Source organism: Chaetodon auriga, chromosome 16 (assembly GCF_051107435.1).
Source record: "Chaetodon auriga isolate fChaAug3 chromosome 16, fChaAug3.hap1, whole genome shotgun sequence".
NCBI lineage: Eukaryota > Metazoa > Chordata > Actinopteri > Chaetodontiformes > Chaetodontidae > Chaetodon > Chaetodon auriga.
In genome coordinates, this window is record NC_135089.1 from 17,155,330 (window position 1) to 17,168,525 (window position 13,196).

At 44.1% G+C, this 13,196-nt stretch overlaps 2 protein-coding genes across 2 annotated transcripts; one reads left to right on the plus strand and one right to left on the minus strand.

Moving 5' to 3' along the window:
- Window positions 1-1,118: 1,118 nt before the first annotated feature.
- Window positions 1,119-6,863, plus strand: LOC143333629 (epithelial membrane protein 1). Its single transcript, XM_076751759.1, has 5 exons — window positions 1,119-1,218; window positions 2,993-3,080; window positions 3,805-3,913; window positions 5,230-5,370; window positions 5,463-6,863. Exons 2-5 carry the CDS (start codon window positions 3,003-3,005, stop codon window positions 5,621-5,623), a joined length of 489 nt encoding a protein of 162 aa, XP_076607874.1. The 5' UTR covers window positions 1,119-1,218; window positions 2,993-3,002; the 3' UTR covers window positions 5,624-6,863.
- A 188-nt stretch (window positions 6,864-7,051) lies between these two features.
- Window positions 7,052-13,145, minus strand: gsg1 (germ cell associated 1). The gene is made up of 6 exons (XM_076751745.1): window positions 13,036-13,145; window positions 12,245-12,566; window positions 9,376-9,423; window positions 9,100-9,264; window positions 8,899-9,010; window positions 7,052-7,695 (listed from the first exon to the last, which is right to left on the minus strand). Exons 2-6 carry the CDS (start codon window positions 12,540-12,542, stop codon window positions 7,233-7,235), a joined length of 1,086 nt encoding a protein of 361 aa, XP_076607860.1. The 5' UTR covers window positions 12,543-12,566; window positions 13,036-13,145; the 3' UTR covers window positions 7,052-7,232.
- Between the last annotated feature and the right edge of the window lie 51 nt (window positions 13,146-13,196).

A 13,196-nucleotide genomic window follows, 5' to 3' on the forward strand; every position in this document is an offset into this window, starting at 1 on the left:
AGATTTCCAGATTTGAGCCTGATGTAAAACTCTTTGGCCTCTTCCTCTTTAAAAGAAAAGGAGAAGTCTTCCTCTCTTAGCGTGTCTCCTGCTTCGAGGGGAACTCATTGAGTTATTAGATATGGTTAGCAGCGAGGCTCTGATATTTGCACTCTGCCCCAATAATGTCAGTAATTTGCCACAGGAATTCAACCACAGATCTATGAAATCAACGAGCTCGACGACCAATAAGCAACTGTTTGTATGATTTATTCTGCTATTGTGTGATGTGATACTAGTCGATAAAGACTTACAGCTGTTCAAAGATTCACCCTCAAACCTAAATGCATTCGATCTGCTCAATAAGCAGATGACTTTGACTCACTGGACTCATTAGGACCATGTAAATCACTACCAGCCATTAAACAGTGATGATGAGCAATAATTAATGAACTTAAAGCAGTGTGAAATGTCTCCAACCCCCCAAAATTCCTCTCTCCATCTCCCTCCCTCTGTTGTCATACCCTCCCTCTCTCACTCAAGCTATGACTTGCAACCAGTTGCCCCCACCTCTCTCTCCCCCTCGCAACCGACAACATTCCTTCATCCTGAAACTCCTTCCTCTGTAACAAAAGCGGGAAAAGACGAAGGGTGGCGATCAGGAAGAAACACCACACTGTTGCTTGTGCCTGCCTGTGTTTATAGACCCTACTTTGACTTTGTTTATACATACAACAGCAACGGTGCGATTGTGATCGGGCCGGGCCTGCCGTCTGTCTCCATGGCAGCATGCGTGGAATCATTGTCAATAATGGCTGATGTTGTGGGAGTTCCCCCCTCAAACATCAGTGAGTCATCAGCTGCCCTCTCTGAGAAAATCACCACCATCAGCTGGGTGACAAAGCCATGAGACACCCAAACACAAAAGGAAAATCTATCACCTGCCCACAAAAGTTGTTGAAATAGTGGCCGGTTTGAACTTTTACGTGTGTGTTAAGCAGCCAGACAGAAAGAGAGGGTGGGACAAGGAGCAAAGAGTAGAGTAGGAGGGCGTAAAAGAGGCAGAGATTATGTGATCAAGCAACCGAGAGGCTTGTCTGGGGCGTGGACTTAAAAGAGGGTCGGGTAAAAGTGGGCGGATAGATAGGTCCCAGTGTTTGTGCATTTAGACTGAGTCTGAAATTTGTATCCTTGAGAGCAGGAGGAATTCGACTTGAAGAGACGCACAGCCATCAAACAGTAAGTCAAAGGTTCTTCTTATGCTCGTTGAATCCCTCTGTGTTTCACCTCTCTGTCGCTGCCGCAGAAGGATAAAACCATGCTGCTTGAATTAGAGTTGTTCTGCAGTTTTGCTTCAGTATTTTCTGTTTTTATTTAAGAAAAAAAAAAGGGAAGAGGAGCAGAGTACCTCCCATATACTTGTTCACTGTCACAGGCAACTTGGCTATTGAATTACAGCCCTTCAGTGGTGGCCAGGTGAGGCAGCTTTCCATATGTGCTCAGTCCCTGCAGCAGATGTTGGACTGAAGTGACTAGTTTGATGTATCTTTTTTTTTTGTTTTAAGGATGGAAAAAAGGCACAGGACTACTTTCTTACTTGTTTTCTAGATTTTTACCAAACCCAGCCTCAGCCATATGTATTCCATTCTGCCTCATGGAAAATATGCCACATCCAGGCCAGATCTAAAAACGCCCAGCAGCAACAGTCGACACGTCTTATTTTAATGGGAGATTTTGGAAGACATTGGATCAAAGTGTTCCACCAGTGTGTTTTAAATGAAAGCATCCAACTGCTGAGCAAGGAACTTCACTTGTTATTTTTTCCACCCAGAAGTTGTTCATTAAGGTTTGGTCGTCGAGAGAGTACATCTGTATGTGAGCTCTTAGCACTGCGGGCAGAAATTCTACAAATTTTTTAAAAAGGCAGCCTTCGTAGCCCTTTGAAGAGATGAAAGGTGGGAAACATTGGTAAAGATGTGTCAGGCACGATCACATGTGTATCAGGGTGCACCCGGTGTGTGGTTGCGTGTGAGAGCAAGCTGTGTGTGTGTGTGTGCGTGTGTGTGGACCCAGCCCTCGACCACTCCTTTACCATAGAGAGAACCAGCACATTCCAGATATGCCTCTTCCTCTGTTCACACCCAGCGCAGCCTCCGTACTGGATACAACCACAAATAGTTCACATACAAGAGTGCGACAAATTATGATCAAATCTGCGGTACCTCGGGGCAGAGACACCTGTAGTGGGGCCAGCACAGTAGAACGATTGCAGTTACGGCAAAGAGGCCCCAGGAACAGTGGAAAAGAGAGGTTTTTTTTAAGTAGTCCTAAGTCAGTTTTTTGGGCTATAGCGTGTGATAATGTGTAGTAACTCAAATCAATGGGATGGGGCGTTGACCAGCCAGCAGGTAATCTCTGCAGTTATTTTAAGGAGTGGCTTGTCTTGTTAGACACAGAAGACAAGTCCAAACTCATCTGCCTGCCGCGAATGTCCCTCCTTAACACTCTCTCTCTAACATCAGTGTCTGGAACAACTGATTTTGTCCTCTTAATGTCCACCAACACCTCTCCGATTGTTGATAGGAACATTATCTTGCTGTCTATTTGCAGGCATTTGACTGGGAGTTGTAAGTCAAAGTAATTAGAAGTGGTGAAGCCACACCCTGAGTGGGTGCCAGGTTTTGGCTTTACTTTGCAGCTCTGACTAAGTGTGTATGTGTGGTGTGTGTGCGTGTGTGTGTGCACGTGCATGCCTGGAGCTGTCATTTAATGGCTGCCTTTCTGAAAGCAGGCAGTAAGTGTGAAGCCTTTGTTATGGGCCATATTTGATTCTTTCAGCTCATATTAGCTGCTGGTCTGTCTGTTATGTGCGTGTGTGTATGTGTGTGTGTACGTCCTTTTTTCGAGTTCGCCCTCCAGTTATATTCATCCTGCATAATAACGGGTGGAAAGTGGTGTAACAAGTTTCCTCTTGTGCCTCTCTCTCTCTCTCTCTCTCTCTCTCTCTCTGCAGCACAGTCATCATGCTGATTCTCCTCGCTGCCATCTTTGCCCTTCACATCATAGGCATTATCCTCCTCCTGGTGGCCACCATTGACAATGTAAGGAATTAAAATTTGCTGTGTTTTAATTAGCTGAAGTTGTATTCCCACATACCTGCACAGTGCAGCACCACCACCCCTCTTTCATAGACTCCTTACAGCTCCAAAGCATAATTGTCCCAGCATAACCTCCCCACCAGTTTGAGCGTTACGATGGCACTGCTGAAGAGTTATGTGCATTTCCTCACTCACAGACACCAAAGACTCGAGCCTGATGAGTGATTGTCTGCTCACCTCTCCTCCATCACTCGAGGCCTTCATTCCTTCTCTGTCAGTGGTCCTCTGTTCTTCTCAGGGCCACATATTTGACATTTCTGAGTAACAGATGGACTAGCCATGATGTCGTAACCGGGTGTCATTTCTGTGTGCGTTGCATTTAAACTGCAGGCACGGTGTCAGACAGACGGTACACATACACATGTGAATATGTGAGATTCTTACCTGAGTGTTGCATACCTGAGTGAGACTTGTGGAATCCACAGTGACTGGTGGATGGGCCTCCCTCCCTCTGGTTGTGCTTTTGCCTGCAGCTGCTTACAAATACATGTCAGAACACAGAGTGAACATACACAAATGTTGTTTACCTGAACTTTGAATTCTTCCTCCCTCAGTGTTCATTTATTTCCCTTTGGCATGCAGGAAGGTCCATGTTCATGCAACTGCTGCAGCAAAGTCGTAACATGATATGAACTGTAACATTCTGCCCATGTTCCCTTCTTCTCAGGCCTGGTGGGTGACTGACACCTATTCCACTGATGTGTGGGCTCGGTGGGTTTTGACTAATGGCGTGTGGAACTACACTGATCTTCCCACAGGAGCACATTACCCAGAGAGTAAGCCACACAAACACACACACATACACCATGCAGCAAAGAAACAGAGCGAGGAGAACCTGTTCCATGCATACAGCACTCAGAGTCACATTTACTTTTTTTATTAAAAATGTTCCTAAAACGTTTCATTGATTGTCTGCCACACAGTACGACTTAGCACTCCCTGTACTGCCTTCAGCAGTAGTGGCTCAAATATGTGCAATTCATTAAAGCCCCTGAAAACCTGGCTTCAAATCTGATCTGAAGTACTTCATCAAAATATTAAATGTTGACGCTCACACACTCAGCCAGTGTGCTTCATCAGGGCCGTGCAGGTGCAGTATGATCAGATTTAACTAAACATCCCACCAAGTGTCCTGATTGGTGCACACAAGCACGTGATGTCACCTGCTTCTAGCTGAGCCCCGCCCCTTTCAAACCGGTGAGATGAACACACACACAACTCACTTGTTAAATACTCAGAACTGTGTGCTCATGTAGGATCCCATCGCATGTAGTGAGAATCTGATTAAGAAAACAGGTTTTTAGAGCCTTTCAAGACTCTCATCAAACTCACCTTTCTACTGAGATCTTGACTTATTATCCAGCTCATTTGGAACAATGACATTTTGAAATCTCTATGATCTTGGGCTGAACAGTCAACAAATATCATTCATTTTACAATGTGGCCAAGTGCAATATCCAAATTGCAGGAGCTGTGATTTTGTGATATGATATTTTGTTATACAGAAAATGTCCCGGCTTACAAATCATACTCTCAGATGTGAGGGAACGTGCTTGTTTGATACAGACCTCCAGCGACAATCACCCCATGATCACATTTATATTCCTGTTTAGTGAAACTGAAATCCAAAAATGACACTTACCACTAAAATTGCATTTCTTTCGTATTGTTCAGCCCTCATATGATCACATTAAATGCGAACCTTCAAGCAATGTGGAAAATCAGCGTTATCTTGTGCACACATGTAGCAGCAATCCCACTGTGTCGCGTAATCTCCTCTGACATCCTCCTGCGACATTTGCATGTGAAGACACACAATGAGTTCAACACCAAATGCATTTGTATTAAAACTAAAAGCAAAGACTTGTGTTTGTCTTCCAAACTTGGTGACGTACAGTGATGGGTATAGACTTGTTTGTCTCCACATGGCAGCATATTCCGCATGTTTTAAAAGCCTGAAACATTTAGGAAGTCTACTCCAGATCTGTCAACAGCAAAAACCTGTCACTGCAATATGTCTGTTTCCTGGGTGTGTCAGTCTGATGCTGAGCTCATCTTCACGGTGTCGCCCTCTCTCTGGCTCCCCCTGCAGATTACCTCCAGGCAGTGCAGGCCAGCTCAATACTCGCTTGTATATTCTCCATCCTGGGCATCTTTGTGTTCGTGGCTCAGCTCTTCACCCTGACCAAAGGACAGAGGTTCACCATCTCCGGCATCTTTCAGCTCCTCGCCTGTGAGTATTTCTCTGCGTCTTGTTTGGTTTCTTTCTCTCTCTGCATTTCCCTCATCCCGTCCTCACTGCCGTCCATGTCTCCTTCCCTCCAGGCCTGTGCATCATGATCGCGGCCTCCATCTACACAGACCGCTTCCACCTCAAGGAGAACTTCGGTTCGTACGGCCACTGCTACATCCTGGCGTGGATCTCCTTCGCGCTCACGTTCATCTCCTCCATCACTTACTTTGTGCTACGCAAGAAGACTGCATGAGAAGGACACTAGAGCTAGCTCCAACCAGCCCAAAACCTTTGGCTGGATCTACTCTTTCAGCTAAAATCTGGTTTTAGTCACATATGGGTTGGTGTTTACATTTACATGTTTTTGGACCTCAGATTTGAGCAGCTTGTGTATATTCAGCTACAGACACGGCAGACCTGTTGATCCTCTCAAATGCATCCGAGTGTTTAATTGAGTCTGCTGTCAGAGCTTCACACCTTGTGAAGGGTTTTGGATATTTGTGCAGTAAAAGGCAGGCTCAATCAATCACACCTGTATTTGAGGGAATTTCCAACCAAGTTAGGGCTGGATAACTTGAGGGCATCTGTAAGGATTAATATTTTTAATGCCTTAATGCATATACGATGCTATGATAAATTAAGATCTATCAATAGTTTATGGTTTAGAACAAAAACAGGTTGAAGAGTCAAATCTGTGGTCTCTTTTTTTGTTGTAATGTATATTTACGTATGGATATGAGTCTTGATGAAAAGGGGTGAGTTTGTTATTTTAGTTTATTGTTCTATTATGTTATTTTTTTGTTTTGTTTTTTTGTTCCACATATCTGCTCTGATCTTACTTTATTAAACGTACCACTAAATAAACAGAGTGTAACTACAGTGTAATTGCATTGATTTTCAAAGTACTTGGCAAAGCTGTGCTGTTTTGAAGTCTTAAACAAATCTATGGATGTGTCACCTGTAGTAGATTTGCGTGTGATCTAATGATGTGACTATGCAATGATATAAAGTTAAAAATCAATAATATAATGCATTTGAGGAGGGTTTTTCTTTACTGATGCAGAAAGACAGCAAACCAGGTTAAGTGTTAAAGTACAGAATCTTACATTATTTTATGGCGTAGACAGTTTAGAAAGATTTTTTTTTTTTTAATAAGTCAGTCATGAAAGTAGAGAGACTACAACTAATTTTCTGTTACACTCATCTAGTATGTATGAAACTTGCCATTTTACACTATTGAACTAATCAAGTATAATGTGATGTAAACACACCTTCACAGCCTCTCATGTACTTTCAGCCTTTTTCAAACCGGCTCTGTTTCCTCCTGGTGTGACATAAAGGCAACTGCCTTGACTCTTTAAGCGTGCAGTGTGTAAATATGTTTGTTTCCCATAATGCTTTATGTCTAATGCTGTTTTATTTTTGCTACTGTTATTTCTCATTATAGATGACAATGACAATGATTTTTACAATATTAAACTTGATTTCCAACCAATTATTGAAGTTATTTTTTGCCTTTTCTCCATTTGTCATGATAAGAAGTAAAGACTGTTTGATTATTTTCTACTGGCTTTGGTACGATGATTTATTTATTTATTTATTTTTTCATTTGAGGCCTGCAGACAAAACACAGTGAAATATTTCAAACAGTCTGATGGTTAAATTTATTTCAATTCTGTGCATTAGCCAAAGCAAGATATCTACTGTTTAAACTATGAAGCTGCAAATTGTGTCTATATAAATAAAAAACTGCCAGATATTTTTCTAAATACAGTATAGAAACGTTACACGGCATTGCCAAGATATAGGCACAGGCTCTCTTGTCATAGAAAGACGCCAGTCTGGATTCACTGTACAGGAGTTCAAAGTGGGCTGTAGTCCTCCTCAGGCTCATAACGGCCCTCCTGGTGTCCTGGCAGGGTCATGTGGACAGACCTGATGGGTGATGGAGAGGGAGAGGGGAGCGAGAGGCGGTGGAATGGGGAGGCAGGAGCAGGGTGGCAGGGGGGAGGAGGGAAGGAGTCAGAGTGGGGCAGAGGCAGGGAGTGGGAGTGCGTGAGCCTCGGAGTGGAGGCCGCTAACTTTGCTGACGGGGCCTCGTAATAGGGAGACAAGTGGGAGATCCGGGGGGGAGACGGGGGACAGGGCAGGGTGAAGGCTGGGTTTGCAGGGGTGTAATAAGGTGGCAGGAGCCCCACGAAGTTAAAGCTGCAAGGGTTGAGGCCCGAGGTCCGCCTGGGTCCCACCATCAGCACCTTCTTGGTGTAGTTGTTCAGAGTGGAGACACCGGCTGACATGCAGACAGTGAAGGCAAACCAGGCCACACTGATGGAGACAAAGAGGAGCAGCAAGGAAATCACACACGTGCAGAAGGTGTGTACATGTGTGCAACTAAGTATATCCGACTCCAAAGGCAAATAACGTCCACCCATGCTCTGCTGCAGGTATAAAAATGCTGAGCAGGCCCAGTTGATTCTGATCGTGCATCAAGATGGCAAGAGCTTTGAAGCAGCGCTTCCACAGATGACTGAGAATGTCAATGTAGGACGTGATCTGACTTTGGCAACAAGAACAGTCTGTGGACAATTACATAGAGAGGGATATTATAGTAGGTTTGCAGTGCATAAACCCCTCATTACAAAGATGAAAGCACATTTGAGAGTTCAGTGGTGCAAAAACCATCAGCACTGGTCTGCAGGGACGTGAAAAAAAGTTTTCAAGAATCCATCTTTTTTATATTGAAATGGAACATAAAGTTTGTCAAGTGGGATAACTGGAAATACATATATTTGGTATATATCTGAACTTTTCACAAGAGTCTGATTTGCTTGTGCAAAGCAGACACAGGCGAGTAGATAACCGAATAAAACAGCCAAGACAAGAAGAACTGATATGAATAGAGTTCAGGAGAGGTTTCCCAGCACAAACCATCAGATTCATTCTGTGCAGCTTTTCTGGTACATATTTGAATAAAAGAGCAGATGGTATGATACATTTTTCTTGCAACTTAATTGAAAAACATAGGGGGTAACTGTGGTCCAAACCATTGTGGTACCAGCTCCATATATTTAGACTATTTGTAGTGCAGGAGCTCTTAGTATTCTTCTAAAAACCTGATTTTCTGAAGCAGTCACCTCATCTGACAGTGACGTTAACGTCTGTATGTCATGTTTAAACATGTTCACAAACACAAACAGGATCTTCCACGTTTGCGGTGGAAAACCACCAAAAACTGGCTTGATAATTGGCCCCGTAGACGTTAAATCACACCTGAGGCCATGTTCTTGTGTTGGTGTGTGAGAGAGAAAGAGGCTGAGCTGTCGAACTGTCACAGTGATGCCTTCAGGGCTGTTCGGCACTCAGAGCTCCTTGTTGGTGAAAAATCAGAAGCATTAGATGTAAAATTGGGATTTTAAATGGACTCTGATGCCAAAAAACAAGATTATATCAGAGAGTCCAAGTGAACAGAAAGTTTGTCAAGGCAGCTCTGATCCAACACACAGTGTACAGTGTGTTTAATGAACTCACTAGAATGCCCAGGAGTAGCCATAGCTGTGAGGCTTGAAGTCTTCTGGTCCCATTGAGACTGTGGTCTGAAACACCTGCATGAACATCATGTGACCCACCATCCCAAGCAGACCTGCAAGGACAATTGAAATAATTACACCAAATAATCTGATAGTGAACTGATAGTGCCGGTCATTCTGTGTTAAAGCATGAGTGAATTACCTCCCAGGACAGTGAAGACAGCAGCAAAAGCGTTGAGCAGCTGGCCCCAGCGCTGTGTGGCAGGGAACCAGGCCCTGATACACAACTGCACAGACAGCAGCGTGCAGCTGATTAACAGCAGGCCGATGTACATGAGCTCCATCGACAGCGACAGCCACATCATTGCTGCGGAGGGAGGAGCAATGATGTGGGGAGGGAGGATTTGAAACAATTAGCCAACCAAGAGCAAAGCGCCCACAAAAAAAAAAAACAGGAGAAAGAGATGAATCCATTTACCTTTTTCAGACCCTGGAGTCAAAGTATAAAACCCTCGACACTTCTCCTCTACAAATCAAAAGACAGATGCAAATGTAGTGATGAAGTCATTGACAGTAACTTAGCTTAACACTGACAGGAAGCCTGAGCTGGTGGTGTACAGGTACAAGCGTTACAGTCGGGATATTCTGCCGTGTAATCAGCATTTGCTCCATTTCAAAGAGGAACTGATTCGGAAACCCCTCCCCACCTGTGCACATGGAGCATATTGCACTTTTAAATGAACTCTGCAGTCTCATTACTGTTTGAATAAGCAGACTGGGGGAGCAGTTTACAAAGTGTTTACATGGCCTGAAGTAACCTGATGGGAGATTATCAGATTTGCCTGGTAGAAATCTGGACGGATGGGGTCTACAGGAGAGAGATCTTAGCAGCACCACAAAATGAGAGTTTGCCCGCGTGCCTTGTTTTTCATTTCACTTATCACTTCCAACATGAAGCTATTTTGTTTTCACCCCCAAAATGGGTTTTCCACCACTGCCTGCAATGCTATTAAAAAAAGAAACATCGAAACAACCTGTTTCTGCACTTGGTTAAGCTTCTTTGTGGCTTGTTTACCAATGTGTCTGCATGACAGCTGCAATGATCAGAGCACCATATTTGGCTCTGAATTACAGTGACCCTGAGAGATCAACACACTGTGCCAGTGTCAGGTTAGAGGAAAGGTTCTCTCCTTTGCTTTCGCTGTCTTATTGCATTAGGTTTTTTCACTTTGCTTTCTAAATGCGTGCGTTGTCATATTGGTCAGATTGAGGTAACGAGGCGCACAGTGTTTAAAGGGTGAACTGACTGGAGATTATAAGATTTGTCTGGATGGGGCTTACAGGGAAACTCTTATTAGCAGCACAAAATGACTCTTTGTCAGCGTCTCTATTGTAGTTTTTAATTTTGCTGATTTTTCCATTTCACTTTTTAATGTCAACATAAAAACTTTTTGTTTTCAATCCCCAAAATATGCTTGTTTTTTTTCCGACGCTGCTGCCAACGCCGCTTTGAAAATAAATCGAAACAACCTGTTTTGTAAGTCGGTTAAGCTTCTTTGTGGCTTGTTTACCAGTGTGTTTACATGACAGCTGCAACAATCAGAGTACCGTACTTGGCTCTAAATTACAGTGGTCCATAAGCTCAACACGCTGCGACTTAAGAAAACAGATGCAAACAGACAAAGCACAAGGAAACGCAGGAAACATTTCCACCGACTGGAGAACACGTGCACACCATGTCGAGAAAAACACACTGCAGGGTGAGAAAACACAACCAGCACCGAGATGTTTTGGATTTCCTTGTGCTTTGTTTGCATTACATGTGGTTTTGTTCTCTCATGCTGCAGTGCTTTTTTTTTTTTTTTTCTAAATGCTGTGCATGTGGTGTTGTTTATCTATTTGCATGTGTTTTCTTAAGTAACAGTGCATTGAGCTCTCAGGGCCACCATACTAAATAAACTATGAGCATTCAGTCATATGCACATGACATTAGTCTTTACAGTATTCTAGGAAAATATAATACAATATAATAAACTATTATAACAGTCATCAATGTGATATTGTGATCATGAGTGTCTCTTAAAGCTACAACGTTTTGGCCTCTTGGGGGCAGCAGAAACAAAGCTGAGGACACAGCACTGACATGCTGTCACCTCTTTAGCTGACATGGCTAACATTAGCATACTGCTGTCTGCAGTATTTATGCAACATTAGCATTCAGAGTGGTGTCAGTCTACCTGGTGAACGTAGGCCCAGTGCTGACTTTCCTTTTCGCTCTGTTTAGGGCCTCCACCACCTCCTGCTTGAAATATCTACATCATTAGCTCCTGAATTCTCTACTTTTGTTATGTTCTGTTGCGCAGGGGCATAAAAACTCAGATTATAGTTCAACAGTATTTGGAGGTTTCCATAGCAAAATACCTTCACTGATACACGAGGAGGGAGATTTACAGCTCTGGTAGCTGGAGTAGATTAGGGGGATTGGTTTTTGCTTTCACCACTGCCAACCAATGCACACCAAACTATTAATTACAAAATGCGGACTGATTTATATAACTAACCACATTAGTCAGTCGAAACTTTTGGCCGGACTTCAGTGTCATTCGGGCTCAATCCTTCAAATCAGCTGCAAATGAGACGGCGAAAACCCGGCCGATGTTTGTGAATCCTATTAACCTTTCTCTCTCTGGGTTTCTAATCCATAATTGAGTCATGCTGTTGAAGTCTAAATCTCTGTGAGCAGAGAACACTGATGATAATCCTCTTCGGGCTGAGCACACACTCGCTCAAACACGCATGCAACACTAACACACCTAAGGGCTCAATTCATATTATCACCTTGGATTTCCTCTCCTCCTGTGACCCAGTTCCATGTCTGTCGCACTAGTGCCACAGTTATGGTACAGTTTGTGTCACTTCCTGTTTCTGTGCCAACCCTAGCTCACCTTGGGAATATCCTCTACCACACACACAACCTGATCAGCACATATGGTCGGGGACATGCTTATGAAATCCCTTACGATGATGCTGACTGCATACTGTAAATATGTATTACCGAGGTGTGTCAGTGCTTCTGAGCAGATCTCTTTGAGCTCTCTCATTTATCAATTTCCTCTAACTGCTTCATCCTTTTCAGGGTCACTAGAGACACATCTAGGCTTTTTTTTTTCCTTTTGAAAGGAACTGAGCATCTTTGGCTTTTGACCTTCCAATGTGAACAGGGAGGAGTTTTCTTTTCAGCTGAGCGGACAGAGGATCTATTTCCTCACATTCTCATCTTTTTAAACACATACTGCCGTTTTAGATACAACTGAACAGTCTTATACTTTTACTGTTTCCTCTCTCACCCCATGCGTCTGTGTAGATGTTCTCCTCACAGGTGATGAACAGGCCGGTGTGGAAGCTGGGGAAGACAAAGCGGTCGTCCCCCGTCTCCCAGGAGAACTGGATGCTGGAGGAGTTGGATACGCCCGGAACGGGGATGCAGTTGCTGTGCTTAGTGGGCGAACAAAGTGGCTTGGGCACCTTCTGTCTCCCCACGCACCAGTATGAGGACATGAGGGCCATGCCACCCAGGAAGAGAGACGCCACCGTCTGGATAAAGGAGAGGCGAGGGGAACGCATCTGCTGCAGGAACGCCATCATGCGGGGATTAAGTGAAGGCTTGGGCTGGTGGAGGAGTTGAAGGGATGGAGATGGACGTTTGCATATTGAGACACGGTCAGCACTGTATGTTCAACGTCTGACAAAGGAATGAGTATCACAGGTGTTTCATTGTTATTCTACTTGACTTCAGGTCCACCTCCACTCTGGCACGTCACTAAAAACATCACCAGCATGTCGGTAGTTTCCAAGGAGAAGCAGCCCAATCGCCTGAGATGATTAGTGAGGTGCTTGAAAGAGAAGGTGCGGGGGAGCCGCCGGTTTTACATGACTAATCACATTTAAAGAATACAAAGACTGTGACAGAAAATCAGCACACTGCCAGTAATTTGTGGGAGGACAGATGGCTAAATATGAGGAAAATAGAGGAAAATTGCTGTCACCATGGAACCGCTCCAGGAGACGGATGCTCGAAACACTACCTCTGAGCACTTGGCACCGAGCAATGAATCAAATTTGAACAAAAAACACTCACCTCCGTCAGCCTCTGTTACTGCGTCCTCGGTTCCTTCATGGAGTTGAGCGCAGGAGGTGAAAGAAGCATCCGGCCCTGCTCCTCCAGCCGTCCACGCTCCTTCTCGCTCTTCATCAGACAGTGAGGGTGATGGAGGATTTTGGCTGTCACGCTGACCTCTG

What these genes read in the sequence shown, in the direction of transcription:
- gsg1 (XM_076751745.1), bottom strand. Translation starts at nt 12,542, where the DNA reads ATGATGGCGTTCCTGCAGCAGATGCGTTCCCCTCGCCTCTCCTTTATC. An exon ending in CATCTACACAGACGCATGGG is followed by an intron (nt 9,424 to 12,244) that starts GTGAGAGAGGAA and finishes TTTGATTTGTAG; the next exon opens with AGGAGAAGTGTCGAGGGTTT. An exon ending in TGTCTTCACTGTCCTGGGAG is followed by an intron (nt 9,011 to 9,099) that starts GTAATTCACTCA and finishes TTGTCCTTGCAG; the next exon opens with GTCTGCTTGGGATGGTGGGT.
- LOC143333629 (XM_076751759.1), top strand. Translation starts at nt 3,003, where the DNA reads ATGCTGATTCTCCTCGCTGCCATCTTTGCCCTTCACATCATAGGCATT. An exon ending in AGGAGCACATTACCCAGAGA is followed by an intron (nt 3,914 to 5,229) that starts GTAAGCCACACA and finishes CTCCCCCTGCAG; the next exon opens with ATTACCTCCAGGCAGTGCAG. An exon ending in CATCTTTCAGCTCCTCGCCT is followed by an intron (nt 5,371 to 5,462) that starts GTGAGTATTTCT and finishes CCTTCCCTCCAG; the next exon opens with GCCTGTGCATCATGATCGCG.